Below are 27,374 nucleotides of genomic sequence, written 5' to 3'. Positions count from 1 at the left end.
TATTCATCACTTATTTAATTGATCATATGCTTTACAAGCAACAAACACCATGATTAGATGATCAGTGAAGGCAAATTTTCCATTGTCACTTGCCTTCAAAAATATTTTATCCAAGTGTTCAAAAACAGGATATTCCTTGCCTCTTATTGCTTCCATCTCGGGATGCTCCTGTAAGTAAGAGTGTGCATAAAAGAAACAAATCATGTAAATAACACCGAAAGAAAATGTTCAACTAGAGGAGGTGTGTGTGGTTGGTGGGTGGGTGGATGGGTGGGTGGGGAGGGGATCATCCCAACCTTTATGAATTTGGCCCACACTTCTTTCTCAGCAACCACTGTGCAGTGCGATATATCTCAAGTAAAACCGTTCTGCTCAAGAAGCCATTTTATGCTGCTATATAATCTCCTCAACACACTGTGACGGTTTTTCAGCTGTTGTTTGCCAAACCTTACCCCGGTTTTCCTACTGAATTCTTCACGGATCCACTTCCATGCTTTCTTGGTAAAACCACTGTTTGACCTGTTTCCTTGCAAAACCTGCTCAAGCATCAAGTTCGTGAAGACCTTCTCCAGAGATGTAGTCCACTTTGCTCTAGATTGTTCCTGGACTACCTGCAAAGTTATGAACAACCTCTTAACAGGTAGTGGTGGAAAGAAGCATGATAAATGAAGCTCGCAGTCACCATTGCCACATTTACCTCATGGATGGCTTTTACTGAATCAGAAAGAGCACATTTATCATCACTTCCAGATTCATTGAATACGATGCATAGCTGCTTATAGATAGGACACCCGTTCCTCTTGATGGGCTCAGCTGCAGGATGTGCCTGTATATAATATTTATGTGAGATGTTCAAAAAGAACCAATAGCATTCACAGCGTAGATAAGCGATAAAATCAACAACAACAAAAAAGAGTGAGGACTGAACGTTGTCGGAGAGAGAACCAAGTGCACCTTAATATGTTTTAGCCAAACATCTTCTTCGGCTACAACGATGCAATTAGCATCATCTCAGGTAAAACCAGCGTGCTCAAGCAGTGCCTTGACAAGGTTATATCTCTTCCTAAGAACGTCAAGGTGATTCTTTAGCTGTTGCCGATCAAACTTAAGACTAGTCTGTTTATTAAATTCAGCTTGTATGTATTTCCATGCTTTCTTGTTGAATACATTATTTGATCGATTCCCTTGCTGAATTTGCTCAACCAACAAATCTGCAAATATCTTAGTGGATGCTGCCGTCCATTTCGCCCTTGATTGATCTCTATCAAACCGGTGGTTAGCCATATTAACAACAACAGTTAATGGTAGAAGTAGAACCAACTTCAGCTTAAGCTACCAATTCACCATCGTATGTGTCTACCCAATAAGAGCTGAAGAAAATGTAGAAAAAAACCAGACCTTAGAAACAGGCTCATTGAGTCTTGGTAAACATAACATTCAAGGTTAAAGATTCAAACAATTGCAGATACTCCCCAAAAACACGAGATGCAATCACTCAGCTAACATTTACTTATCTCTCAATACTTCAATTAGATTCACATTCTAAATTTTGCTAGTGAAGATCAACAAACAACTAAGAATTACAAAGATATCTGGGTCTAATGCTCGACCTCGCATCACTTCGAGTCTCATTTGAGAACCCAATACATTGATTTCAATTATTTTATTAGTTTTCCAAAGAATGCGTAAGAAAACTCATCAAGATCATATCTTTTTCGTGCATTTCCAAAGAAAAATTCATATTAAGCAACGAAACAGTGTCTTCCATATAAATGTGAAGAACAAACAACAAGAGGATAATTTCAGTTCAACGAAAAAAAGAATCGAATTGATTGAAGATTATTACCCGCAAATCTTCCGTGAAATCGCAGCCGGTTAGATTTGACGACAGACAGGTTGAGCGCAAAGCAAGAAGCCTAAATGTAGGGATTGGGTAACTGAAAGAGAGAAGAGGATGAAATCATATTTTACCCAAAAAGGGTTTTGTTTTCTGTTGATGAAGATTGCCAGATTTCGGCGCTCGTGGAGAAAATTGTTCACACGTGATTTGGTCTGAATTTTGATTGGACTTGGCCCATTAGGCATTGTTAGGCTTTTTTTGTTCTAGTTGGCACCCTTCCTTTGAGGTTTTGAAGGTAAAACTTGGAAGTTGGAAGAACTTAAACAGCGAACGGGCCTTGAACTTACTGGCCCAATTAGAAAACCACGAGTGACTTACAGTAGGTCCCGCATGACATTTTCAGATTGAAAAACGCAATGCGGATAAGCCTGGTTTAGGCAATGGAGAAGAAAACCTTCATTTCAACAGTTGACATACTTGACTCTGTAACTGCAGACACAGATGTGAAGAAGAAGTCAATGTCTTTAGGCCTAAAAGAAGAAGTTCTAGGCTTCAAACCGCATGTTTACCCTTGTGCTCACGCTATGAATTTTGACCCAACTTATATTTTCTATCGTTAGGTGAGAAACTTTTATGAGTTTGAATTTAGGCACATCATATATTTAAATGACAAATTTATACGATATCATTCTGAATTATTAAAAAAAAATATGGTTACAGCACGCAGAGAAATCATCTTCAACGAATCATCGATTGGAGTAGTCCAAGATCCGTAGCCTGATCACCACACTAATGCCGGCCCGCGAATCTTTTTGAACGGGCCGGCACCCGTTTGACTCTCATCGTTAAATTATTCGTTCGTTTGCTTCATTGGCAAACGTCGCAGCTACAGTGTTATTCTGTCATCCCGTCTCTAGAAAAATGCCAATGCCGGTGTGCTGTTAGTATCCAAAGAAAGAGAATATCACTGTCGCTGATGAAGAGGGCCTAATCGAGATCCTAAAATTACATCAATTGCCTTCTCCATTGCCTAAACTAGGCGTATCCGCGTCTTTTCCAGAGTTAAACCGCATTGCGTCTTGCAGAGCTTTCGCGCTCTGTCTCTAGAGATTAGAATGCATGCTGCGTGAGCGGTCTAGGCATTGTTGTTCTTGATAGGATTTCAGGGTTCTTTGGTTGTTCTTGATAGAACGAGCATGGAAGAGAAATCGAGGTCGAAAGGAGGTTGCGGTTGGTTTGTGCTTTTGGTCGTCCTGGCTGGGGTTGTTGCCGCCATTGTTATCACCATAATGAAGATATCTGACCACCATTCTGGTTCAGGTAAACCGGAACCGGTCTCGGGGCCTCCTGGCGCCATTGATGAGAAATACACCGCTGCTCTTAAAGTCGCTATGAAATTCTTCGATGTACAAAAGTGTAAATTCCCCTTTCTCGCTTGCTTCAAACTCTGTTTGTTGATATGTTTGAGGTTTTACGTGTTCATTACTTTTCATTACATGGTACTATGCAAATTTATACTGACTAGATTTAGCTTCACGTACTATATTTGTCTTCTGTAAGTATAAATATAATTAGTTGTTGATTAATATGCTGATGTTTCAAATCACTTATTGTTTTTTTTCTTACAGAATTTGAGGTTGGAGTGTTGTGTTGTTGATGCAGCTGGTAGGTTGGAAAAAAATGAGATATCTTGGAGAGGTGATTCGGGTGTTAAAGACGGAAGTGAAGCAAAATTGGATCTCTCAAAGGGCATGTATGATGCTGGGGATCACATGAAGTTTGGTTTTCCAATGGCTTTTACTGCCACAGTGCTGTCTTGGGCAATTCTCGAGTATGGAGATCAGATGGATGCTGTTAATCAGTTGAAACCTGCTCAAGACTCCCTGAAGTGGATCACGGACACCGATTACCTTATCAATGCTCATCCTTCTGAGAATGTGCTCTATATTCAGGTAACAGTCCTTCAACTTCTGTTTACAGTGTTATGCGCAAATGCCTATTATGTCTGTGTATCTTATGCCCATTAGCTTCTTTTTTTTTTTTTTCCCTCACGGATACTTAATAATCCCTGGCTAAAATATGATTTTATTTGGACAGAATCAAGAGCTATTGTGAAGAAAAAAAAAAGCATGGAACTACTCCCAAATTAAATATGTGATTTTTCATATAATCATATCCTTTGTGATTGCAACACGTTATTCTCATATGGTTTTCTTTTACTTCATTTTCAAGGCTTACCCTGAGAGCTGAACCGTATTGTTTAAGATGGGAGTATTTCAGTTTACTCGTTCAAGATCTTGACTGATCTGCTAAAGTTTATGGGAAGTTGCAGTTGTATCAGAAAGTACATTTTTCCCATTCTCTGGAACCTACATAAGTGATAGGTGTTCCCAAATTATGAGCATTTGAAATTCCGGCCTCAATCACGAATTAAGTCTCTGAATTCTGAAATACATCAATGTTTATGACATCAATTTTCTTGGGTAGGTGGGTGATCCAGAAGCAGACCATAATTGTTGGGATAGGCCTGAAGACATGACGGAGAAGAGGTCAATGGTACAAGTTAGCATACCTTCTCCAGGAACAGAAGTTGCAGCTGAAACTGCAGCGGCTATGGCTTCGGCATCTTTGGTGTTTAAGACAATTGATCCCACATATTCGAGCGTGCTTCTTAGGCATGCTAAACAGTTGTTTACCTTTGCTGACAAATATAGAGGATCTTACAGTGTCAGCATCCCTGAAGTCCAGACATATTACAATTCAACTGGATATGGAGATGAGCTCCTATGGGCTGCTAGCTGGCTCTATCATGCAACAGGAGATGACTCATACCTTCAATATGTCAGTGGCCAGAATGAAAGATTATTTGCTAAATTTGGAAGCCCAACCTGGTTTTCTTGGGATAACAAGCTTGCAGGAACTCAGGTATATTTCACTTCGTAAGGGTGCCAATCTGTTATCCTTTAAATTTATTGAAGATAGTAACAACCTTAAGATACTAAACATGAGAAGAAAAGTTGAGCTAAAACTCACTTTGAGTGTTACTAGATGACAGCCCGCGCTTTGCTGCGGGTAAATTATGGTTTGTTGGATGTGGATTGAGGTCGAATAATCATATTGTTTATCGAGATTTTGAAAGAAATTTTGTTACTCGCACATAATAACGATGGATGAAGGGATAATTGTATACAGGTAGTCATAGAATGTAGGGAGAAATTTCATAATTTGGTTTTTAGTTTAGGGTTTTGGTGTTGTTTAGAAAAAATGAATCACACTTTTAAGCGTTGATCGTGGTTATGAATATCATACTTATTGAAGAAAGAAACGTGGGTTGTAAATTCTGAGAAAAACATAAAGAAAGATATATAACACCTAGTGAACACTGACAGTCAGAAAATTGAAAACATAGAAAATACAAAACGCTGTGCATAGAGACGTTGGTGTACCAACAGTAAGATCAAACAACCACTCTGGTATACAAAATGCAAAATAAACCAAGGAACATTAAAAAAGTAAGCGTTTTTATTTTGTTGTCTTGTGTTCTTCATGGCTTGGTGGCATGGCTTGAATCTTTATCTTTAATTCTTCTTCATGTTTGACTTCCCAAAAACGCATCATCATTCATGACTTTAACTTTTGTTTACCACATGAAAGCAGAAGTAATCTGCAGAAGTCTTCTCATTTTTCTCCTTAGGCTGTGCAATGTGTTCATTAATTGCACTATATCTGATTTGATGCTCCTATTTTGAGCTCTCACTTCCTCTGCCTCATTTATTGCATCCTCCTTCTCTAAGTTAATGACTTCGATGTTGTAGTTGAGTTCTTGTATTTTGTCAGTGTCTTGCTTCTTTTCTTCTCTCATGATATTCATGACGTTGATGAGTTCAGTAATTTTCTCCTCTTGGTTGTTCGATCTCAATTCACATGTGTTGAGAGTGTCTTGATAATACATAATCTGATTGAAGTTGAGATCATCTATTTCAAGACCAAATCTGTTTTTCATGAGCCCAAACATTGATTCTGAGGCCAATTCTTCTGCCTTGTCTATGCCATCTGTTATGATGGCCTCTGTTTTGTACTGGTTTCCTGTGGCGAAGTCATAAACATCAAGGGTGAGGACAACTCTGCCACTCTCATTTGCTCCTTGAATAACCATATACGTTGGATTAGGGAAATGGAATGTCTCAGTCATTTGTTGAAGCAGGTGCTTTCTTGATGGGCGGAAGATGACCATTTTTTTGTTGAGAGTGGAGATTGTGTTGGAGGCCAAGAAGAGGAGCAATTTGCGTTATATAGAGAGTTTTTTAATATTAAATGATATATAATTCATGGTATCATTTATGGGATAGGGTTTGGTTTGCGTGTGTTTGTGGTTTTGTGGATAGCTTCTTCCCAAAGTTTTTACAGGACTCTGCCTCTTTGTGTGTTTGTTCTCTTGTGTCATAGTTGGTAAAAGTTGCAGGAATGATTATATTTTGATATTGTTTAGTTGTGTACGAAATTGTTTTTTGCCTCAATTGTTATTTGAATTACATTGACCCTTCTCTGATTGTTGCACAATGTTTCTGTGCAGTGCACTGTTGGGTGTAAGATGAGTCATAATTTTTCCTGTGTTGTCACTGTTTTAGGACATCCATAGACAGTAATGAGGGTACACGCAAGAAAACGTGTTAGAATGTGTGGATTGTGATTTTGTGTCCTCTATCTGCTATCAATGTGTTTCGTAGCATGGTGGCGCTGGTGGGTGGAAGTGGGTCAGGGAAATCAACAGTGATCTGGCTAGTGGAGAGATCAACACGGCAAATGATGCTTGCACGCAAAAGTGTCATGTGATTATTTTTTGAGGAGTGAAATGAAACATGTCATTGGAATATTTTCATCTCTTGCATTTTAAAGATAACAAAAAGATATATGTACATTACAGTGTCTCAATGATTCAGTAAACATCAAGTTATCATAAGACCCAGCAACAAAAAGAGATATTTGACATTGATCAAGTATTTTAACGAACTACTTATATTTTTGTTAGATACAGCTTGCGTGATCGGACACATTGGTTGCTTGTCCACTGATGTTGGAGGTGTCCCTGGAACTTTTTTCGCTCTCCCTGCTTGCCAAAAATTTCCATTTCTTTGCTTTCTTTTTTTGCTTCCTGTAGTTTTTCTTCATTTGGATTGCCATACTTCTGTAGTAACCAGCGGCATTATAATTGAAGTCATCCACGTCGATTTGTCGGAGGTATGTCAAGTAATTCAACATATCTTGTGCTGCTACTTCCTCAGTCTCTTTGATGGTATATGTTTTGGCCCCAGAAGTGTTGATGGGATCTTTTTTGGTGGTGTCATATTGTGGCAAATTGATTCTTGATCTGTACCTCCCATCATCCAGTATCTCGATGGTATAGACAGGTGCAGGCAATCCAATTTGTCTGAGTAATTCTTCCAAGATTACTTTCCTTCTCAATTTCACCTCTGGCATTCTACAGGTTGAATAAAAAAAAGTGGTGATGACAGCAAATTATAAAATTTCCATTCATTGGCAGACGAATGAAACCTAAGGAATTATTGGCATTGTCATACAAATAATCATTAAAGAATGAACTGCATGGACATAGTTGTGATGCGTGAAATTTGAAGGTTAGTTGGTTTAGAATTATCATTGTGTAGGATTGATGGGAGAAGTAAGATTTATCAATATGAGTTTATAATCAGAGAAATAAGCAGAAGTACTTGTAAAGTTGCAGCAGCAATAGCATTACTGTGAAAGTGAAATTATGGTTTTTATCATCCGTATTCAATGGCATGAATTGTTTAATTATGAATCAAGTAGAATAGTTGTTGAAGTCATTCAGAAATGTTGATTCACAAGCACACATATTGTTTTTGGCGTGTGATGTCTGCATCTTTTATATGTTAAAAGGCCTCTTGTTACTTGCCTTCCTAAAAGAATGTGTGTGCCTCTGAACTTGATCAGAACAAATGAAAAGACATGGAACACAATTGGTAGAAACAACCAAACAGAGAAGAAATACAGATGCGCCCCACACCCAACAATGAAAATCGGGCAAAACAACATTCCAAATAATACTATGAAAAATAGCTGTGGGGGAAAGAAATCGAACACATTCAAGACAAAAAATACAGCTGAGAATAAGACCAACAACACGGGAAAGAAAGACGATGAGAAAAGTGAGTTGTGCGAGAAAGAAATTGAACAGATGAAAACGCATGGAATGCAACCCAAACAACAAAACATAGAATCAATAAACAGAGGAGTCACCAATAACAGGAAGACGATGAAAAAAGTTAGTTGTGTGAGAAATAAATTGAACAGATGAAAACACATGAAATGATTCGAAGACCAAATCAATGACGGTGGAAGAGTATATCCAGTTGCATGAGTGATCCATAAATAATTTGGAACAGTGGAATAGAGGATAGGTTTAGCATTACCTTATTTTCATTTAGAGTTGTTGGTTTGAATATTCGTTGTGCTTCATCGACGGTCGTTGTGAGTATGTCTTCGTCGTTGCAGAATGAAGGAAGAAGACGATGAACCTGAGTTGTGAGCTTTCATGTTTGTGGTTGGCTTATGGAACACTCTTGAACTTGCTTTTTTGGTATGTTGGAAATCGTGTATTCTATTTATCTTTTTAATTAATTTTAATCACTAATGAAGGTAATTTTTTATTTTGTATTTATATTTTTCAAAGACAGCCCAACTGGCGAAAATTTTATTTTCACATTGCTTACGAATATTAATGTGATTATATTTCTTGGTAAATGGCAGCTACACTTTTATTTGATGGATTGAATGCTTTGCTCTTTCAGGTTGGAATGGAGGCAGAGGGTTTTGCCATCTATGATACAATGAGGCAATTAGAAAATGAGGTGAGTTTTGTATTAGATCGATTGATCTATCTAAGTGATACTTTCTGTGTTGGCAGTGTATTGGAAATGGCGGTATGATGAGTGAGTTGGTAATAATGGTATCGTGGTACTTGTCATGGAGGATATGGCTGCACAATTGTGGATTTTTTTTGAGGGCTTTGATGATTGCACAAGGCATTAGGATATGAGTTTTGTAGATGCCTTTATGATGACCTATTAAATCTTGTTAAATAAAGGAGTATTTAGGTGTTGAAGTATGAGATGTGATCTCAGACGCATGCTTCATTCAGTTATTAGCTTCTCTTTGTTTTATGATTGTTATTGTCCATCCAGGTAAATACAGTTGGTGTTGGTGCTGCTATTGGCGAGGCTTGTCTGCTAGTTGCGGCTGGGACCAAGGGTAAACGGTTCATGATGCCACATACCAAAGGTTCGATTTTGTCATGGTGGCTGGTTGCATGCTTATGGTTTTCATGTTTTGCATTATATTTATGATTATATATATGAATTAAGTATATTTTCTGTGTTTTTTTTCTTTTTCCTGCCCATCTAGTGAAATCTTTTTTGTTGAATTCTGTTTCAGCCATGATCCAACAGCCTAACGTCCCAAGATCTGGGATGATGCCTTCGAGTGATGTTCTTATTCGTGCAAAAGAGGTAAGCTAAACTCAGTTATTTAAGATGCATGAACAGAGAAAACTGAGTTAAACATATCCAGAAGATTATGTTAATACAGAATTGTGCAAGATATAATTGACAAAAGATCTATCAGCAAAATATATCACCCCAGATTGTTACATTCATCTCATTCATGAACAGAGAAAACTCAGTTATTTAAGATGCATGAACAGAGAAAACTGAGTTAAACATATCCAGAAGATTATGTTAATACAGAATTGTGCAAGATATAATTGACAAAAGATCTATCAGCAAAATATATTACGAAAATTAAGGTTTTAGTCAAAATATAGTTTGTCATGATTTTTTTGGTCTGTTTCGTCAAAAACGATGGGTCATCTTGCACTCATCCATCCATTTCCAAACAAAATCTTCAAGGAGGAAGCCACGTAAGATTTTTTGAGCGTGCGCCGTTCTTTAATTCATGCTAGGAAAATGAACAGACTCAGCTTAAATGAAATACCATCAGGTATCAACTTCATCTTCTGTAATTCCAAAGGGCTTTTTGTTTCTGGAAGTACTGAAATAAGTTACATATGATGAACTGTGTTAGAGACAATAGTTGTATACAATAGAAACAGACAAATGAGAAATCAGTGACTTCATTAAGTAATGCAGGGAATATTTAAAATTTTAGCTCATAGAGGGACAATCCTCATCTATATCACTGACTTATGAATAATTTTCTTCAATAGACATTACCTAGATCTCAGTTTCTTCAGTGATGCAGTAAGAGAAAGGTCATCATCTATTGGATCTGGACATGCGTTATTTGATCTGCAAATGATAATTTGATATTAGCCCCTATCTTTCGTTGTCTTAATAAAATTCAAGTAATGTGGTTTTGAAAGTGCATTACCTTGACCTGGATTTCTCCTTTTTCAGTTCTCCAAGATGTCTCTCCTTATTCTTCAAGGGACTTGGGGTTGATGGACAGATGTCCTGGACTGGTAGATGTTTTTTCAGCATAGGTTCTTTAATTTTTCCCACAGAAGGAGATAAATCCTGTTCTTTTGATTTACCGGTGTCATGTTCATAAGCTTCAAAAAAATGTGGGACAGAGTCATCTTTGGAAGCATGCATGATATGTAATATCTTAAAACATGGCAAATTTCCAGATAAGGGCCTAACACAAATGACCTGGAAAATATGCTCTGTTCCACAGACTCTCATGATACTGGCAGGTGGTGGTGAAGTCTTCTCATCGGACATATTTATAACTTTCTTTGCAGGGATCTGGATGAAGGCATTAGCCTGATCACCAAGCAAACTGAATATGGTATTGCCAGTTTCATCTTCAACAACAAAGAAGAGCTTGTAACTGCAAGCATTGCAATCATGATTGAAAAATGTCAGAGGGAAGAAGTAAAAGTAACGAAGTAATAGATAAAAAATTGAAGGGAGTATATACCATGGAATTGGAGACTCTCTAAGGATTCCACATTGCTCACACCAGATCTGTGATCCATTGTAATTCACGCCAATTTGGCATTTGGGACAGGCATTGTACCACCAACCATCATCGGTGTGTATTCCATTAATTTTGGCTTTACATGAGTACTTGCCTCCCTTGATATGAAAAGCAAGCAAAAAAGTGAACATGTATTTTTTGCAGCCAAGGATTTAGATCAGCAAATGAATAATTGGGATACCTGTTTCTGACGATGATTGTACACTGCCAACAATTCCTTGATGCTAACCTTATGAATCACGGGCGATGAAGAAACTCGCATTGAAGAGGGATGGATGATCACTTCGAATGGTGGAGCAGAGCTATGAAGCATAAACATTGGAAAAAAGGGGTTATTTTATGTGGAGCACTCACAGTTGGTCAATTTCATAATTTAATCACAACAACCATTCTTTGGGAATTCTGACCTGTTTCTGAACAACAGCACCTCTGGTATGTTAAGATTGACATATATCTTTGTTGCAGATGTGCTTGAAAGGGAAGGTTTTCCTGTTAGTGAGCAAGCAACGTAGTTAACATGGTGAAAAAGCTTAAAAGTATGGAAGGTCAAAATAGTAGTTGGTGAAAAATACCTTCATATCGTCTAACTGTCATGGATGTTAGAATCATAATAATTGCTCCTTCCTTTGATTGTTCTTTAACTCTTTTTTCCTCAAGTCCATATGCTATATCACCCCAGATTGTTACATTCATCTCATTCATCCTGCATTGGAAAAGCATAAACAATATAGGTTGAACAGTGGTGTTTATATATGTACCACCAGGGTGTTTATCAGAATAGAAGAAGACGTAGTAGGACAAAGTACATGAACCAGAGAAACCCACTCTTTATCCTGGATGATGAGATTTTTTTTCTCTGACACTCTTCCATTGATTGGGATCTTGCTGAGCTCTGTCACAGAAACTAACTTCCCGATAAAATCTGTGAGGAAAGCAAGGGAGGAATTATTAGATAGTGGCATTTAACATGATCATGGAAATCAACGGAATAAATTTGAAGAATATCAGAAAACCTGTCAATGATGTATCATCATTAACCCTGTCCATAAGAAGGCCATGTTCTATGAATTTGAAGGCATCAGCAGGTATAAGATGGTGTGGCAACGTAAGCTTTTGAACCTTAGTCCATTTTCCAAGGCGGATCATCTGTTCTGATTCACAGATGCGATATTTTTTATTACTTTGCACAACGACAAAGTTCATAATGCAGTAAATATCTCCCTCAATGAGCTGTGCACGCAAATCTGATGCGGTGTTCTTTTTAATGGTTGCTTGCATTGTCATTCCCTGAAAGATTTTAGAAACGATATTATTGGTCATGTTCTAGAGAAATCAATAATAACGAACATGTATGAGAATCTAGATTTTATTTAAGGAAATAGGTAAATGTTTACCTCCTCATCAATGAAGAGGTAATCATGGCTCAACAAAAGATCATTCGCTGTGGGGACTATGGTGTTCCAAACCCTACTGATACGAACCCTGATCCTCCAATCTTTATCATCCATTGTTAAATCTGACAAAAAATGGTACTTTTCATTGTCCATTTTTCTCCTGCAAAGTTAAAAAGTGTCATCAGTGATTGCATAATAAAGACGTGATTGAATGAAATAGCATAAGTAAATAAATGAGGAACTAACTATATCATAAATCATGAAAGATCTCAGAGTAGACAACATTTCTTGTCTCTCCTTCTGATGCATGATTATCCTTTCCAAGTAGGATTTTTAATCCCTCAAATGATGTCACCCTTGACAATGCAACGTACAATTGACCGTGTGAAAACACAGGTGCTGGCAAGTACAGACCCATATCCTTCAATGTCTGACCTTGGCTCTTATTGATAGTCATTGCATAGCATAATCTCACAGGAAACTGTCTCCTCTTTAGTGTAAAAGGCCATTTTCCATCAGAGGCAGACATAACTATTCGAGGGATGTAAACTCTGGAATTTTCATTGCTCCCTCCAATTATGGTTGCTTCAATAACTCGTCCACCGAGTCTATTTACCAAGAGCCTTGTTCCATTACACAGACCTGACGTTTGGTTTAAATTACGTAATAGCATAATTGGTGTGTTCACCCTCAACTTCAATTCATGATCTGGAAGACCATTGAATTTAATTGAGTTTAGAAATTCAGTTGGATAAAGAAGGTCGTCATCATGAATAGCTCCCGAAGAGCGGCATATTGAATCAAAGCTATAATAAACTATCTCTTTGGTTGGAACACGTGAGAGCAAGTGTTCATTTAATGCATCAACTGTATCATTAGTGGGCGTCACTATTGCTCGCTCCTTAAGATATTGGATATCAGAATATTTTTTTTCTAGGTCGCCATAAATTGCGTCGCTTATGCAATGAATATGATTATCTAGACTCTCCAAGAGGAGATGTCGTGGCAAATTAATCCACATCTCATCATCTCTAGAAGCCTTTGAATTGGAGCATTCAATTGTTCCATTACCAACACCTAATATCCAAGAAGAGAAGTCTTTCATGAGTTCTTGTATTGAAGGGTCGAGACCAGTCAATGAAAGCCTCATATTAATTGTCAAAAGATGAACGTCACAGTGTTTCCAAAGATAGGATCTAGTTATACATGCATTAACAGTGTCTGATCTTGTTCCTTTTGCAACAACTGGGAGTATTTGCCTAAAATCACCCCCCAATAAAATTGTTTTTCCTCCAAATAGTCGTTTGCTATCTCGGCCATCATTGTCACATAGGATATCTCTCATTGTTCTATCAAGTGCCTCAAAACAATACCTATGTACCATTGGTGCCTCATCCCACACAATCAAGGAAGATTCCTGAATCAGCTTGGCGAGCTGCGTACCTTTCTTTATATCACAGGTTGAATGTTCTGATATTTGAATAGGTATCTTAAATCTTGAATGAGCAGTTCTTCCCCCGGGTAGCAATAATGATGCAATACCAGATGATGCAACTGCCAATACTATTTTTGCCTCACTCCTGATTTTAGTAATTATTGTTTGGTAGAGGAAAGTTTTACCTGTGCCACCATGACCATAAACAAAGAATAACCGGCCTAAATTACCCTCAACAGACTCTATGACAGAATCATACACTTTTTTTTGATCACCATTCAAATGGTGTACCATATCTGAGTGGAGATTTGTAAGATCTCCATAGTTATAACTCATTTCTTCTCTTAGAAATCTATTATCAAAACCATGTGTAGAAGAAATGGTTGGGAGAGGCAATCTATGGTCTGATAGTGATGTGGAATTCGCATTAAACAGTGTCTCTAATTGAAGTAGAAGTTGATTTTTAATTGACAGTGTTGCGTTATCTAACGCCCCAAGATGGTCAAAGTTATTTGCTTTGTACACAAGGTCATCTGACAAAGATTGAATAAATTTTTCAAGCAAGATAGATGGATTAACAACCTCGCAAAACACAACTATTGTCATAAACAACTGCCTCAGCTGTGTAGCCGACGCCCAACACTCAGCCTCTCTTAATGCCTCTTCCCATTCTTTATCATCACCCAAAAAACCATGAGCAGCACATGCGTTTTTAAAACTGGGATAGAGTACATTATTAACAGTCCTAATATCTTCATAACTGCATGGCCCCTTTACAACATTCAATAGAATTCTAAGATAATATAGCTCACCCAAACTTGGATGCACATAAACTATTCTCCCAATAGACATCCCTCTTTTTCTTTTTGTCCACCTTCGCTTGTTTTGATTCCAAACCCACTGTGTAGGAAATAGAACATACGTCAATTCACGGGCATCGACACTGTTGGAATTTGTGATCATCCATTCAGTGAACATTGTCCTAGAAATACTGTCCTCATATCCAATTTGTTGCAAGTCCTGATCATTGCCTAGCAAAACTGAATTCATCCCTGGGAGATGAATTGCAAGACGCTCAACTGCTGGATACCTATAATGTATCTTAAACTCAAATAATCTCCAAACGGCCTCATATGCGCTGAGGTACCTACAGTCTAAATATAGCTTCACCTCATCAACTGGTGCAGATGTAGTTTCTTGACCATGAACAACAGCGATAGGTTGCAGACCACGTTCAATAACAGCCCTTGCCCTATCAGGACCCTTGTTTATATATTTAAAAAGATACTTTATCGACCGTGATCTATTGCACCACTCAACATTAATATGGGCCTGGTACTTAACAATAAGGTTTACATTATGAGGAACAACATGTCTGTTGTCTAAAGGGACATGGTTCTTTATGATACATGATTTATCATCTCTCCTTCTATAAACTGGAGCATTGTTCTCTCCAATAACAGTATTTGAAACAAATTCTTTAGGGTAGTGCTTAGAACACTTACCATTTATCATACATGGTGATCGATGATTATCCACACCACAAGGTCCATGCATCATAAATCTAGAAACTATCTCATAGGCAACTGGATAAATAATTTTATTTGGAATCTCAGCTGATATAATAAGTTCTATATCAAGCGCACTCGGATTCTGATGAGAGAGAGATAACCACACAAGAATGTGGACATGAGGCAACCCTCTTTTTTGGAACTCAACTGTGTGAACACACGCCATGGCATGACCAAAAATCTTTTTTTTCTTGATATCATCCATAAGCTCATTAACTTTCATCTTAAAAACACGGCTAACAATATCAGGTCTATCCTCTGGTCGCTGGCCAGGGATCAACTTCAATGCATCTATTATCTCAGGCCATTGGGCATTACAGGTGAATGTAATAAAAAGATTAGGATGACCATACACCTTACAAATTGCCATTGCATCATGATAATTCTGAATCATATACCTAGGACCAGCAGTGAAACTCGACGGCAAGATAACACGTTTACCCACATCATTTGTGTTTGTGTCACCCCTAAGCAATGCATCCTGTATCCCCTTGTACATTTCAACCCTCAATTGTTTTTGATTATCTACCACATACCGTAAACGGACCTCCTCAACTGAACAAAAAGCATCAACTATATATTGTTGGAGGAGACGGCCTCCCCTAAGCAACGTTGATCCTTCACCATGCCGATATTGCAACCTGAATGCATAATACTCTCTCATTGTTATACGCTCTCTTTTAGAATCCAAATGACAACGTGCAATATTCCGCTTAAGATCAATTCTATACCCATCCTCTCCAAATGGGAACAAAATGGGATATTGCATAGCCATGAAGCTAGGATGTAGCTCGCTAACACGCTGCAATCCACTAACCCTATGTTCAACTATAATGTCCCTACCACCATAATGCTGCCCAAAATCATCTAAAATCAGTGCAGCAAGTTCTGAGGAGCTAGGAAGGTTATATTGGATTCCATCCCGAATACGACTCTCAAGCAACCTCAAACGTAGGGGAATAACCTCATTACCACTAAACCTATCCCTAATCATCCTAAAAGCCTTTGCAATTTCATTATATTCATCAAAAAATTTAACTAATTCAGAAACAATGAACTTATCTATGTGTCGAGCATCTGTAGAAGATCCAAATAAAGAGACTCGATTATCAATCTCATTATCGGTATCAAACACATATAGCTGAGCAAAAGACGGCCTTCTACCAGGCTCAGGGAGGAGGGAGCCTATCTTATGGTGGTTTTGCCCATTAATTCTATAAACATAAGTGCCTGATCCATTATTAATGCTAGCATCGACCCTAGCACCACTTGAAGTAAAAGCAAACATGGAATTGTATATTCGGATGTTCTCACGAAATGCCCTACAAAAACCAAGATGGCTATAATCCAAGAGATGGTTGAGAAAAGGAGGGGCTGATTTCAAAAAAGGAAGGACAACTTGACCACCACCACAACAAACAGTATATGTTGGATTGACCTTAGGAGCAGCCTTGACACGCTCCTCATACCAAAAAATAGCACCACAAAAATGACAACTATAAATCGGAGAACCAAGATCCAATGGTACAACTAAATTGTAATTATAGTCTGAGTGAGCAAAAGATGGCAGTAATGTAGAACCAAAATAGACAGAGCAGGAACCCATTGGCCTCCCATCTACAACATGTGCCATAGAAATTCCACTCTCGTTATTTTGGGGTTTTTTTTTTCTCTTCACATGGATCATGAGACGTTTTCTTTTAAGCCTTTTTAATTTGGAATCCAACAAACAGCCACCCGACATAACCAAAAAAACCAGCGCAAGATTCCACACAGGAAGCAACCAAGCAAGGTTAACCAACAATCAACGTAAATTAGATAACAATATAACACTGTGTAATCATTGATGCAACAACAACAGTAACAAAATGGCAAAACCCCCAAATAACATGTACATGAGGACACAGTGAAGGTCGAAGGAAACTAACCTCACTGACGGTCACAAAAACCCAAATGCAAAGCTCCCAAAAAACGCAAACAAAGACGAAACCCACACCTAAAAACATCCAATATCCATAAGCCGAAAGCATCTATTGTTAAATCAGTCAAACTGTAAATAGAAGATCGAAAACAAATAACAGACACGAAGGGCGAACCTGTAAGGAAACCAACAGAACCACGGGAACCAATCCAAATTCCACCACCACCAAAGACAATAGCTGCATCGAAGTAGGAAAAAATATAAGTACAAATGAAATACACCAAAATAATAAATAACATCAACAATGAATAGCAAGATAGAATCCACCAGGATGCAACCTTTTATTCCTCGGGGAACCAACTAACAAAATCACGGAAGAAACAATATGTAAAGACAAAAGTGAAGAAGATACGGAACGGTTGAAGATAAGAAAAATAAAGTAATCACTAAAAATGATGAAAGCAATGTAAGTATGAAGAGAAACAACAAACAACTGGAGGAAAAAAAATTAAAACATGGATATAAAAAAGCGTAAAAAAATATGAGATGCAACTTACATAAACACCATGACCAATAACCAAAGGCACGAAATCTATATACGGAAACAACCCGTCAAAGGAAAACCCCATCAAAACGGACATAAACACGGTGAAAAAAACCTCGATGAAAAAACAAAAATAAAGTAATAATAAGTATCAAGAGAAACAATAAAGGAACTGAAGGGAAAAAACACAATTAAAAGCTGGATATTTAAAAAGTACAAAAAATATGAGATGCAAGTATGCAACCTTCATAAACACCATCACCAATAACCAAAGGCATGAAATCTATATACGGAGACAACCCGACAAAGAAAACACCACATTAAAACAGACATATACATGGTAAAAAAACCTGGATGAAAAAAGGAAAGTAAGAGAAATCCACTAATAATCTAAAATCATGAAAGCAATGTAAGGAAGAATACCCTTCACAGTACTCTGCTCCAAAAAGAATGCCACACGGTACTCTATACTACAGAGACCACAAAACAATAAATAACCATCACAATCAAGGAGATGTCAATTCTGTATGGATAGGAGGATTTCCACAGTAGTTGTTACATAGACCCAAAAAATTTAATGGAAGAAGTAAAATTTATCAATATGAATCAGGTAGAATAGTTCTTGGACTCATTCACAAATTTTGATTCACAAAGACATATTTTTGGCGTGTGATGTATGCATCTTTTATATGTTAAATGGCTTCTTCTAACTTGCCTTGCTAAAAGAATGTGTGTCCCTCTGAACTTTATCAGAACAGATGTGTCCCACACCCAACAATGAAAATCGGCCAAAACAACATTCCAAATAATACCATGAAAAATAGTGGTGGGGGAAAGAAATCTAACACATTGAAGACAAAAAATACAACTGAGAATAAGACCAACAACACGGGAAAGAAAGACGATGGAAAAAGTTAACTGCGTGAGAAAGAAATTGAACAGATCAAAACACTTGGAATGCAACCCAAACAACGAAACCCAAAATCAATAAACAGAGGACTTACCAATAACAGGAAGAGTGAACGCCAAACAAATAAGAAACAAAGATGAACGAAGACCACAAAGAGGATCCCATAAATACACCATCGCGCAGAGAAGAAATACGGTCGAAAAACGTCAGCAGACAACCCAAAAGGCAGATAAACATAGAGGCACTGACAAACTGGTAGACACGCAACGATGACCCAGGATCGACCAAAATCAGAAGCAAAGGAAAACCCAGAGAGAGCTGAGCCACAGTAAAAAGGGAGGAAAATAATCATGGTGAAGGACAAAGTTCGAGCGAGAACGTGCTAAGGATGGACAAAATCAGAAGCAAAGGAAAACCCAGAGAGAGCTGAGCTACAGTAAAAAAGTGAGGAAAATAATCATGCTAAAGGACAAAGTTCAAGTGAGAACGTGGTAACAACAAAACAATTAACCCAACCAGGCGCTAAAGGACAAAGTTCGAGTGAGAATGTGCAAGGATGGACCAAAATCAGAAGCAAAGGAAAACCCAGAGAGAGCTGAGCCACAGTAAAAAGCGAGGGAAATAATCATGCTAAAGGACAAAGTTCAAGTGAGAACGTGGTAACAACAAAACAATTAACCCAGCCACGCGCGAGTAGACGGAACAAACAAACTCGCCACGAGGTGGCTCGAAAACCACGCACTTTTATATATAGATAGATTAATAAGGAATAAGGATGGCAAGGATATCATCAGTATGTCATTAGAAAATGTTTATATAAATGACACAATTGTCTTTCCAGATCACTGGTGACAAAATGAAATAATGCATATATAGAATGTTTCATAAACGGCTACATTGTGTTTGATCCTTTTATATCTAAAGCCAAATAAGAAAAGCAAGATATGCTTACCACTTCCACAAAGAATCTATCTAGACCAGCTTCTTAGCTCAATGAGAGTACTCCGTATTCTGTTGCAGGTTTTGCTATCCAGATTAAGCTTCTTTGATGGCAAAAACAATGGTGGAATTGCAATGTACAAGCAAACAGCCGAAGCTGTTATGTCCGGTCTCCTACCAGATTCACCAACAGCCACAAAAAGCAGAACTGATGGTAATGTACCCACTTTGCTTGCAAAGTTTTTGTTTTGGCTTGAATGCTCTCCTCACACTTAATGTCCTGTTCATGCAATGTGCAAGATGATACGGTGCATTAAGCTTTCTTGTGTCTTTGTTATGCCCAAGTTGCAATCCTATAACTAGGTAATCTTAAAGCATGTGATTAATTCATGGATATTGGAGGGACTTGGTTTATCTTCTCAATCCATGTTGTTCCATATCCTTGCTAGGGGACCTGTGATGTTATTATTTAGGGAGTAGTTCAACTTATATCTAGGGATAAAATTTTGATTAACTAGGTTTATCCATTCCTAGTGCTTCATAAATTCGCAAATGGTAGAATTGTCTTTCTCATTCAGTATCATTTCTCTTTAATGCAGGTGGTCTTACATGGGTCAGTGAGTGGAACTCTCCGCAGCACCCTGTTGCTTCTGCATTTTTAGCTGCTCTTTACAGTGATTACATGCTTACGTCGCGTACTGCTTCGATATCCTGTGATGGAGAAACCTATGAACCAGCTGATCTTAGGAACTTTGCCAAATCTCAGGTATGCTGACCATTTTCACCGAACCATTGCTAGCCAAGTCCATTACAGTGTGATTCTTTCTAATGACATTTTAACTCTTTTTTCTAGGCTGACTACATACTGGGAACGAATCCCATGGAAATGAGCTTTCTTGTGGGCTATGGGGAAAATTATCCACAATACGTGCATCATAGGGGAGCCTCAATTCCCGCAAATGCAACTACTGGCTGCACTGATGGATTCAAGTGGCTTAATTCAACTGATCCCAATCCCAATATAGCTGATGGAGCACTTGTGGGTGGACCCTTCCTAAATGAAACATACATTGATTCCAGAAACAACTCCATGCAAGGGGAGCCAAGCACATATAACAGCGCTGTCATTGTTGGCCTCCTCTCAAGCCTGGTCACTACTTCTTCAGCAGTCAAATCCTTCACCTGAAGCAGCCTCAGTACATAAGTATTTGCACATTGTAGTACTATATGTACGTAGCCGTATGCATTAAACTGGGGGATTATGCAAATTTCCGTCACTAAAAGAGTTGACTACGTCCAACTCAGTCACCGAATATTTACACATTCTAACTTGACAATCCAATTTAGAAAATTGTTTCAATATGGAGACTCGGGAAAGGAAGTGATGAGATAAGGAGTGAAAAAGCTCCACGAGATTCTATCAACTTGGTGCTTTATCCAAAACAAAGTGGAAACGTGGCAAAACTCAAAAGGTGGTCAAACTAGTACTCAATTTTGATGGAGGTTAGTGGCAATCGAGCCCTTTTCGAGGCCAATAATATCTTAAACTTTCTCTGTGTGTGCAGATGACATGAGCACCTACAGCCTCCAACACCAATATGTAGAAGAGAGTGCCACCTCTGACCTCACTCTCCACCATTACCCCCGAGCTCTCTTCATTCCTCTTTAACATATTGCCTGCTACTTTTGTCTTTGGTTATCAACTATGATCCTACGTTCTATGGACATGTGTCCTCTGTTGTTCAATTATTTGCTTCTTCCACGCGGACTACAGGAAATGTTGGTCTAGTTTGACTATTTTTTAAAGATTTTTTACGACACAAAACCATGACGACACGGTAAAGTAGTGTTCTATCGAGAAATCTTTTTTACAAAGTGCGATGGTACTAATGTATCGTATGCATGAACGTTGAGTCGGTGTTGACATAAGAAAGAAGAGAGGAAAGAGAGAGTTGGTTAAACTTCTTTTTGACTGATAGTATGATTTGGGGTTGGGTGTAAAAAAATTTTAAGAAATTGTTGTCCCTTGAGCCGGCCTGGTGCTCAAAAGGCCAAAACCCTAGCTTTAAATGTTTTTGGCAAGGACTGGCTCGGACACACACTCACACACATGTAATAACATACTATACACAAATATGATGACCGTAAGATATAAATTCTAAATCGTGGACAAAAATATACTAATAGTTAATCAGTTGAGTTGAGCTGAGCTGAGCGGAGCATTGGCGTGTTAAATCAAGGGCATCTTGACCAAAATTTTTAACTTCTTAGTCTTACACGTTTATAAATTGTGAGAAGAGATAATAGTAAAATAGGGTCTTGAATTGACATTTCGTAATATTACATGAACCCATGTCCATAAATGGCGTGTAAATAGGCTTTGGACCTTTGGTATGTAGACATAGCATTATTATCCAATTCTTTATGTCACATTTCGTGCCGTACGCAAAAACCCATGCCACATATACTTCTATAAAAGTGATATTTCATGAGAAAAATAATTTGGAAAAATTAAAAAAAGAAAGCCATTTTCAAACTTGGGCAATAGCTTATGGGGGTTTTGCTTCTCTTTGTATATTCTTCCCATGTCCTATCTATATCCAATCATGAAAGCAATTTACAACCACCCATCAATTCAATTGAGAATCAGAATATTATAAGATTAAATATACATAATTACAGAAATTAGTTTTCCACCGACTTGAGAAAACTGGGAAAAATACATCATTGGCGTTGTTTATCCTCCCAACTATCATAAATATTGAGATTGACACATATGAAATTGTCAGCATCTATCTCAACATTTGGAATAATTAAGACATCAAACATTGGGATTTGTAAGACTCCTTGGGAAAAAAAAAGAACTAAACGGCATGAATCTCATGATCCACACAGCTATCTAAAACAACCGTGATTGACACTTCTGTGGAGCTCACATCTACAGATCTACATGGGGTCGTGTGCATCACTGCTAGAATCTACGGTGATTAGAACATTTGATGAGGTCAACGAGCAATCTCTGACTTTGTTGTGTTATAACCCAATTGTTGCTCCATCTCCCAACTTAGCTTTGGAGCTGCATCAAAGTGCTTGGGAACATACTCCTGATCAAAACAACAGACGGCTCAGATCATTCCATGATTTCAATAGATTACATGATCCTTACACGTGTAAGGATATATGATTTCTACATACCTCTAGCTTGCACATTAGTTCTTGTGCAGTTGGGGCAGAAACAATGATGTGACGAGCAGCTGGTGTTATGAAACCTTCATCCACTGCCTTGTCTATGAAAGACAACAATGAATTGTAGTACCCATCCACATTCAACAATCCCACCTGTACCCAATAGAACAGGATCATTATTCATCCTTAAATTTCCCTTTTCAGGTAACTTTGATTCCAAATAAATGTCAAGATCTAATACACAAACAACAAGTCTTACGGATCCTATCTCAGTTATCCCAAATGTTGAAATAGACGCATACGATTTTATATAAATCATGTGAAACCCATGATTTCACATGAATTTCAGAACAAAAGTGATAAAGATCTCACCACTTTGGTATTTCAGTTATCACAACTGCGGAGTTAGACGCAAAGAATCAAGTGAATTTGTAGGTTCTACAAGTCCAACAACTGGAATCCTTATCATAACTCATTTGAGAATTTGGAATAGTCGGGATAAAAAAAAGGAATCTTTAGCATTTCTGATGCACAAAAGTCCTGACACTAGTTTGGAATGCATAATTGACAACAATAGCCATGGAATTTTGACAATTTTCAGTGCTCCTTACCGGCTTATTATGGATTCCAAGTTGAGCCCAAGTGATGACCTCCAGTAGTTCTTCTAAGGTTCCATACCCACCTGTGTTGATCAAATCAGACAAATTATATGGTAGGCTGTTATTATGTGTGCGTATATACATATATGTGTGTTGGGATCCGTATATAATACCTGGCAAGGCAATAAATGCGTCTGCTTGACGAGCCATTTCAGCTTTGCGTTGGTGCATCCCTGAAACAGCTCTGACTTCTCCTACAGTTACTCCTGTGATCTGAAATTCAATGACCCAAATGAGAATTCTTGTTTTTGAAGCTAAATCAGATTCAAAAATATGTCAGATAGATTGAGTTAATTACCTCTCTTGGCATCAGAGTCTTTGGAATCACTCTGCAAGAAAATGAAACCAAAATTAGTATCAGAGACTGTGTAGACTGTAGAGAGAGAGAGAGAGAGGGAGAAGAGAGAGCAAGTGGTGTATGAATTACCCCAAGACATGGCGTCCACCATCATAGACAGCTTGGGAGACCAGACCCATCAAACCAATGCTTCCCCCTCCATAAACCAAGTCAATGTTCCTTTCCACCTGCAATGAACATTACTTGTTTGATTAAATGCCCCAGTATTAAAAACCACAATTCCCTCAATAATATCCAGCTATCTGTCACAAATAATAAAACAGAGAAGGTACCCAGAAACAGAGGAACCTTCAATACTTCAAATTGTATTCAATAAAAGAAAGAAAAACGAATTGATGTGGTACCAGTTGTTGTCCAAGTTGAATAGCTGCAAGTTGGTAGCTAGGACTCTTGCCGGGGCTGCTACCACAGAATACACAGACCCGCCTGAATCTTGACCTCATGGAATTCTGGCGTTGTTGCTGTGTTTCCATGGATTTTGCTTCAATTGGGATTATCTGTTATCTTTGGTTGAGTACAAGATAGAGAGATAGAAGAGAGAGGAGAAGGGATTGTGAAGGTGTTTGGGGTGTTTGAAGGAGTCAGATATTGAGGAGCAAATGCAAGAACCGAAAGTGAGAGGGGGGAGTGGGACTGAGTAATGGTGCCATTGGTCCCTTTTTATAATGAATCTGTGCCCCCACACATACTCCATCATCACGTCTCTCTCTGTAACTTGTTATCTTGTGATATATGGAATGCCCAAAAAAATGGCTTTCACATTGATTTTGAGTTTTTATGGTCTCCTTTTCACCCACCACTTTCCTCCACCCAAAGCTCGTCTATCTGGTTCGTTAGCTTTGGTGCCATCATCAAGTTATTGAACACAAAAGAAACCTTTTCTTTTCTTTTCTTTTCTTTAGTGAAATATTTGAAAAGTATATGTATATGAACCCTATTTGTAACCCAATTTTCAATTGACCGTTTAATATCTTATCATTAAACAACCGCTCGGGTGATAGTCTAGTATTGATGTTTCTGGAGCCAAATCGTATGGACTTGTAAAGTCTTGAGTTCGATTTTCATTAGGAGGAATACTGTTGTGCCCATGCATTTGACTTCAACTCAACTTTTTGTTTGATAATGTGGAATCCACCTAGCTGCCTATCGAACAATTGGATTAATAAATCTCATGCCGAAAAAGACACCGCAACCCTCATGGATTAGTTGAAATCTAGGTGAGGCTCAGTGCGAGAAGTTAACGCAGTGTGACATTTGCACAAGTTGGGCTGAGCAAGGATCCATCTCGCAAATTGCGATAAAAGAAACGTCCATGAGACTTGAATTCATAACATCTCGCTTGCGTTAAGAGTTACTGCAATCAAATTCACAATCTCAATCAACGACCCGTTATCGACTCAACTTATTATGTCGTCATGACTCATATGGAAAACTTATGTGCATGCGGGACGGACTGTCTAAATTTATACTCATATCAGATGTCAAAAGGACATGTCGTTGTTGGTCAAAAAAAAAATTCTTACCATTACACGTGTGTACAAAGTATGATTAGAAAAGTAAATAAATACTTGGAATGAATGATCCCAAGAGAGCTTGTGGACAGCCACAACCTGGAATTGTATATTAGATGCGTATGTCCACAGATTTCGTAATGGCTGCCCCTGCCCTACTCGGAAAGAAGAATTCAAAACCTTGTTTTTTTGCTTTTCTTAATGGTATTTCCCATTGAAGAGGGAGTGTTTGGAGGGAAGTTTCTAGGCATGAACCTCAAGTTCTATCTTCTTTTAATTTTATAAAAATATTATTATTGGACGGTTGATGTGTCATAAATTCCAAAAGGTTCTTCAAATAATATCCACTAGTCAACTATAGGTACATAGTGGAGTTGATTAAAGTATAAAACTATATATAATATACACAATTTTTCTCCTATACGAACACAAAATAAGGACACCATACGTATGGGGTTCATTAAAGTATTAAACTATATATGTATGTATATACAGTTTTTCTCCTATAATGACACAAAATACAAACACAAAATAAGAACACCATACGCACGAGGTTTTCTTTTTAGGAAATTGATCTGGACCGTAGATTGGATTCAACGGTTGTGCATGGTATCCTTATTTTGTGTCCGTATAAGAGAAAAATTATATATATATATATATATAATCATCCAATAATGACTCAAAGTAAACCTCATATCTATGATGAGGGGGAAAGAGATGTTATATGTAAATGACAAGAATGTCATTTCCAAAATTTTGATTAGATGAATTTGGAAGAATCTAACACATGCAAATCGTTAGGCCAAGAAAACAAAAACAAAAACAAAAATACAAGAACAGTGACAATGAGAAAAATCACCTCCAAGTATTTATTATATATAAGTCATGACTGGGTGTCAATTAAGGCATAGGACCCAAAAAGTGTCGAATCTTGGTGACATTTTGCATGTACATGCAACTACCAATACAGCTGTGTACATGTGACACAATAACTTTCATTTTGTACGTCCAAATTAATCATTTAAAATTAATTAGAGTTCGGATTTCGGATCACACAGTACGTGCATAGCTATATTTGATATCTGGTATGAGCCTAAATTCGGATTACAGTTAGGTATGTGCGTGCAGAAGTTTCTCACATTAAGACAATGTAAGTTGCGCCAAAGTTTAACGCATGATGACAAGACTATTAATTACTACAAGAATAATCAAATTCATAATCTTCCGATTTCATATAATTTTTAGATTCACTACTACTAGACTATTAATATCAAATGGTTATAGCTACATTTTCAATATGTACTCAACCTGTTTGGGATTTCTTGCTCGCTTACATGTAATTTTTGTATGTGGGACAGACGAAATCACGTGACACCCACGTGTTGTGATTCCATTGAATTTGCAAGTACTACTAGTTTCACTTTCCCCTCCAATAAATCAAAGTACTTGATTTCGAGAAGGACACGTACGATGATATATATATATATATATATATATATGTCTATCATATAATTAAGAGATATTTATTCATTACTTGGAATATTCCCCAATTCTGATCTCATCTCCTGTGCGTTCACTTCATACAATACTTGCATAGCTATATTCTATATCTGATATGAACTTAAATTAAGTCCTGATGAGTATATATAGAAATTTTCCACTTGAGGTCAAAGTGGCAAAGTCCAATGAATGATCACAGGGATATTGCTCCCAACGAGAAACCAAGTGATTAGTTTCTAAATCCATGCAGTTTGACTCTAAAGAGATTTACTACTAAATTACCTTCCACGTGGTTAGCTACATTTTCATATATGTATATGTGTGTGTATATATATATATATAATTCTCCTTCTTCAACCTATTTAGATTTCTTGCTTTGCTTTGCTCATAGCCTCATATATACTTTGTATGTTGGACCTACGAAATCACGTGACACCCACATGTTGTGATTTCATTGAATTTGCAAGTACTACTAGCTAGTTTCACTTTCACCCCCCAAGGCCCCAATAAAGTACTAGATTTGTAGAAGGACAAGATGATATAGAGATCATATCTATCGTGTAAGAG

The 27,374-nt window shown here is 37.7% G+C and overlaps 3 protein-coding genes across 4 annotated transcripts; 1 reads left to right on the top strand and 2 right to left on the bottom strand.

Annotated features, from left to right (window-relative positions):
* Positions 1 to 56: 56 nt before the first annotated feature.
* Positions 57 to 2,085, bottom strand: LOC120008834 (L10-interacting MYB domain-containing protein-like). Its single transcript, XM_038859194.1, has 6 exons — positions 1,972 to 2,085; positions 1,023 to 1,332; positions 955 to 986; positions 698 to 826; positions 297 to 611; positions 57 to 168 (listed from the first exon to the last, which is right to left on the bottom strand). The coding sequence occupies exons 1-5, from the start codon at positions 2,083 to 2,085 to the stop codon at positions 354 to 356; spliced, it is 843 nt and encodes a 280-aa protein (XP_038715122.1). The 3' UTR covers positions 57 to 168; positions 297 to 353.
* A 691-nt stretch (positions 2,086 to 2,776) lies between these two features.
* LOC120009388 (endoglucanase 10-like) lies at positions 2,777 to 20,900 on the top strand. The gene is made up of 6 exons (XM_038859971.1): positions 2,777 to 3,256; positions 3,503 to 3,792; positions 4,328 to 4,765; positions 19,675 to 19,807; positions 20,193 to 20,359; positions 20,447 to 20,900. The coding sequence occupies exons 1-6, from the start codon at positions 3,037 to 3,039 to the stop codon at positions 20,777 to 20,779; spliced, it is 1,581 nt and encodes a 526-aa protein (XP_038715899.1). The 5' UTR covers positions 2,777 to 3,036; the 3' UTR covers positions 20,780 to 20,900.
* A 1,551-nt stretch (positions 20,901 to 22,451) lies between these two features.
* On the bottom strand, positions 22,452 to 24,505 carry LOC120009668 (cytokinin riboside 5'-monophosphate phosphoribohydrolase LOG1-like). Of its 2 annotated transcripts, XM_038860335.1 has the most exons (7): positions 24,141 to 24,492; positions 23,866 to 23,963; positions 23,737 to 23,767; positions 23,552 to 23,651; positions 23,391 to 23,461; positions 22,789 to 22,932; positions 22,452 to 22,697 (listed from the first exon to the last, which is right to left on the bottom strand). In XM_038860335.1, the coding sequence occupies exons 1-7, from the start codon at positions 24,267 to 24,269 to the stop codon at positions 22,599 to 22,601; spliced, it is 672 nt and encodes a 223-aa protein (XP_038716263.1). In that variant the 5' UTR covers positions 24,270 to 24,492; the 3' UTR covers positions 22,452 to 22,598. The 2 variants fall into 2 exon arrangements, with proteins under 2 accessions (XP_038716263.1, XP_038716262.1); XM_038860334.1 differs by having other exon boundaries at positions 23,391 to 23,651; positions 24,141 to 24,505.
* Positions 24,506 to 27,374: the final 2,869 nt, after the last annotated feature.

This window comes from Tripterygium wilfordii, chromosome 11 (genome assembly GCF_013401445.1).
Source record: "Tripterygium wilfordii isolate XIE 37 chromosome 11, ASM1340144v1, whole genome shotgun sequence".
NCBI lineage: Eukaryota > Viridiplantae > Streptophyta > Magnoliopsida > Celastrales > Celastraceae > Tripterygium > Tripterygium wilfordii.
The sequence above is the reverse complement of the archived record's forward strand: the minus strand, read 5'-3'. Positions and strand labels throughout refer to the sequence as shown.

Excerpts from the sequence above, each read along its gene's own strand:
- LOC120008834 (XM_038859194.1), bottom strand. The coding sequence starts at position 2,085 with ATGCCTAATGGGCCAAGTCCAATCAAAATTCAGACCAAATCACGTGTG. Across the intron at positions 1,333-1,971 it reads GAAAACAAAACCCTTTTTGG|CTTAAGCTGAAGTTGGTTCT; the intron begins GTAAAATATGAT and ends GTGAATTGGTAG. Across the intron at positions 987-1,022 it reads GGCACTGCTTGAGCACGCTG|CCGAAGAAGATGTTTGGCTA; the intron begins GTTTTACCTGAG and ends GCATCGTTGTAG.
- LOC120009668 (XM_038860334.1), bottom strand. The coding sequence starts at position 24,269 with ATGGAAACACAGCAACAACGCCAGAATTCCATGAGGTCAAGATTCAGG. Across the intron at positions 23,964-24,140 it reads TTCAACTTGGACAACAACTG|GTGGAAAGGAACATTGACTT; the intron begins GTACCACATCAA and ends TGTTCATTGCAG. Across the intron at positions 23,652-23,736 it reads AGACTCTGATGCCAAGAGAG|ATCACAGGAGTAACTGTAGG; the intron begins GTAATTAACTCA and ends ATTGAATTTCAG.
- LOC120009388 (XM_038859971.1), top strand. The coding sequence starts at position 3,037 with ATGGAAGAGAAATCGAGGTCGAAAGGAGGTTGCGGTTGGTTTGTGCTT. Across the intron at positions 3,793-4,327 it reads AGAATGTGCTCTATATTCAG|GTGGGTGATCCAGAAGCAGA; the intron begins GTAACAGTCCTT and ends TTTCTTGGGTAG. Across the intron at positions 20,360-20,446 it reads GGAACTTTGCCAAATCTCAG|GCTGACTACATACTGGGAAC; the intron begins GTATGCTGACCA and ends TCTTTTTTCTAG.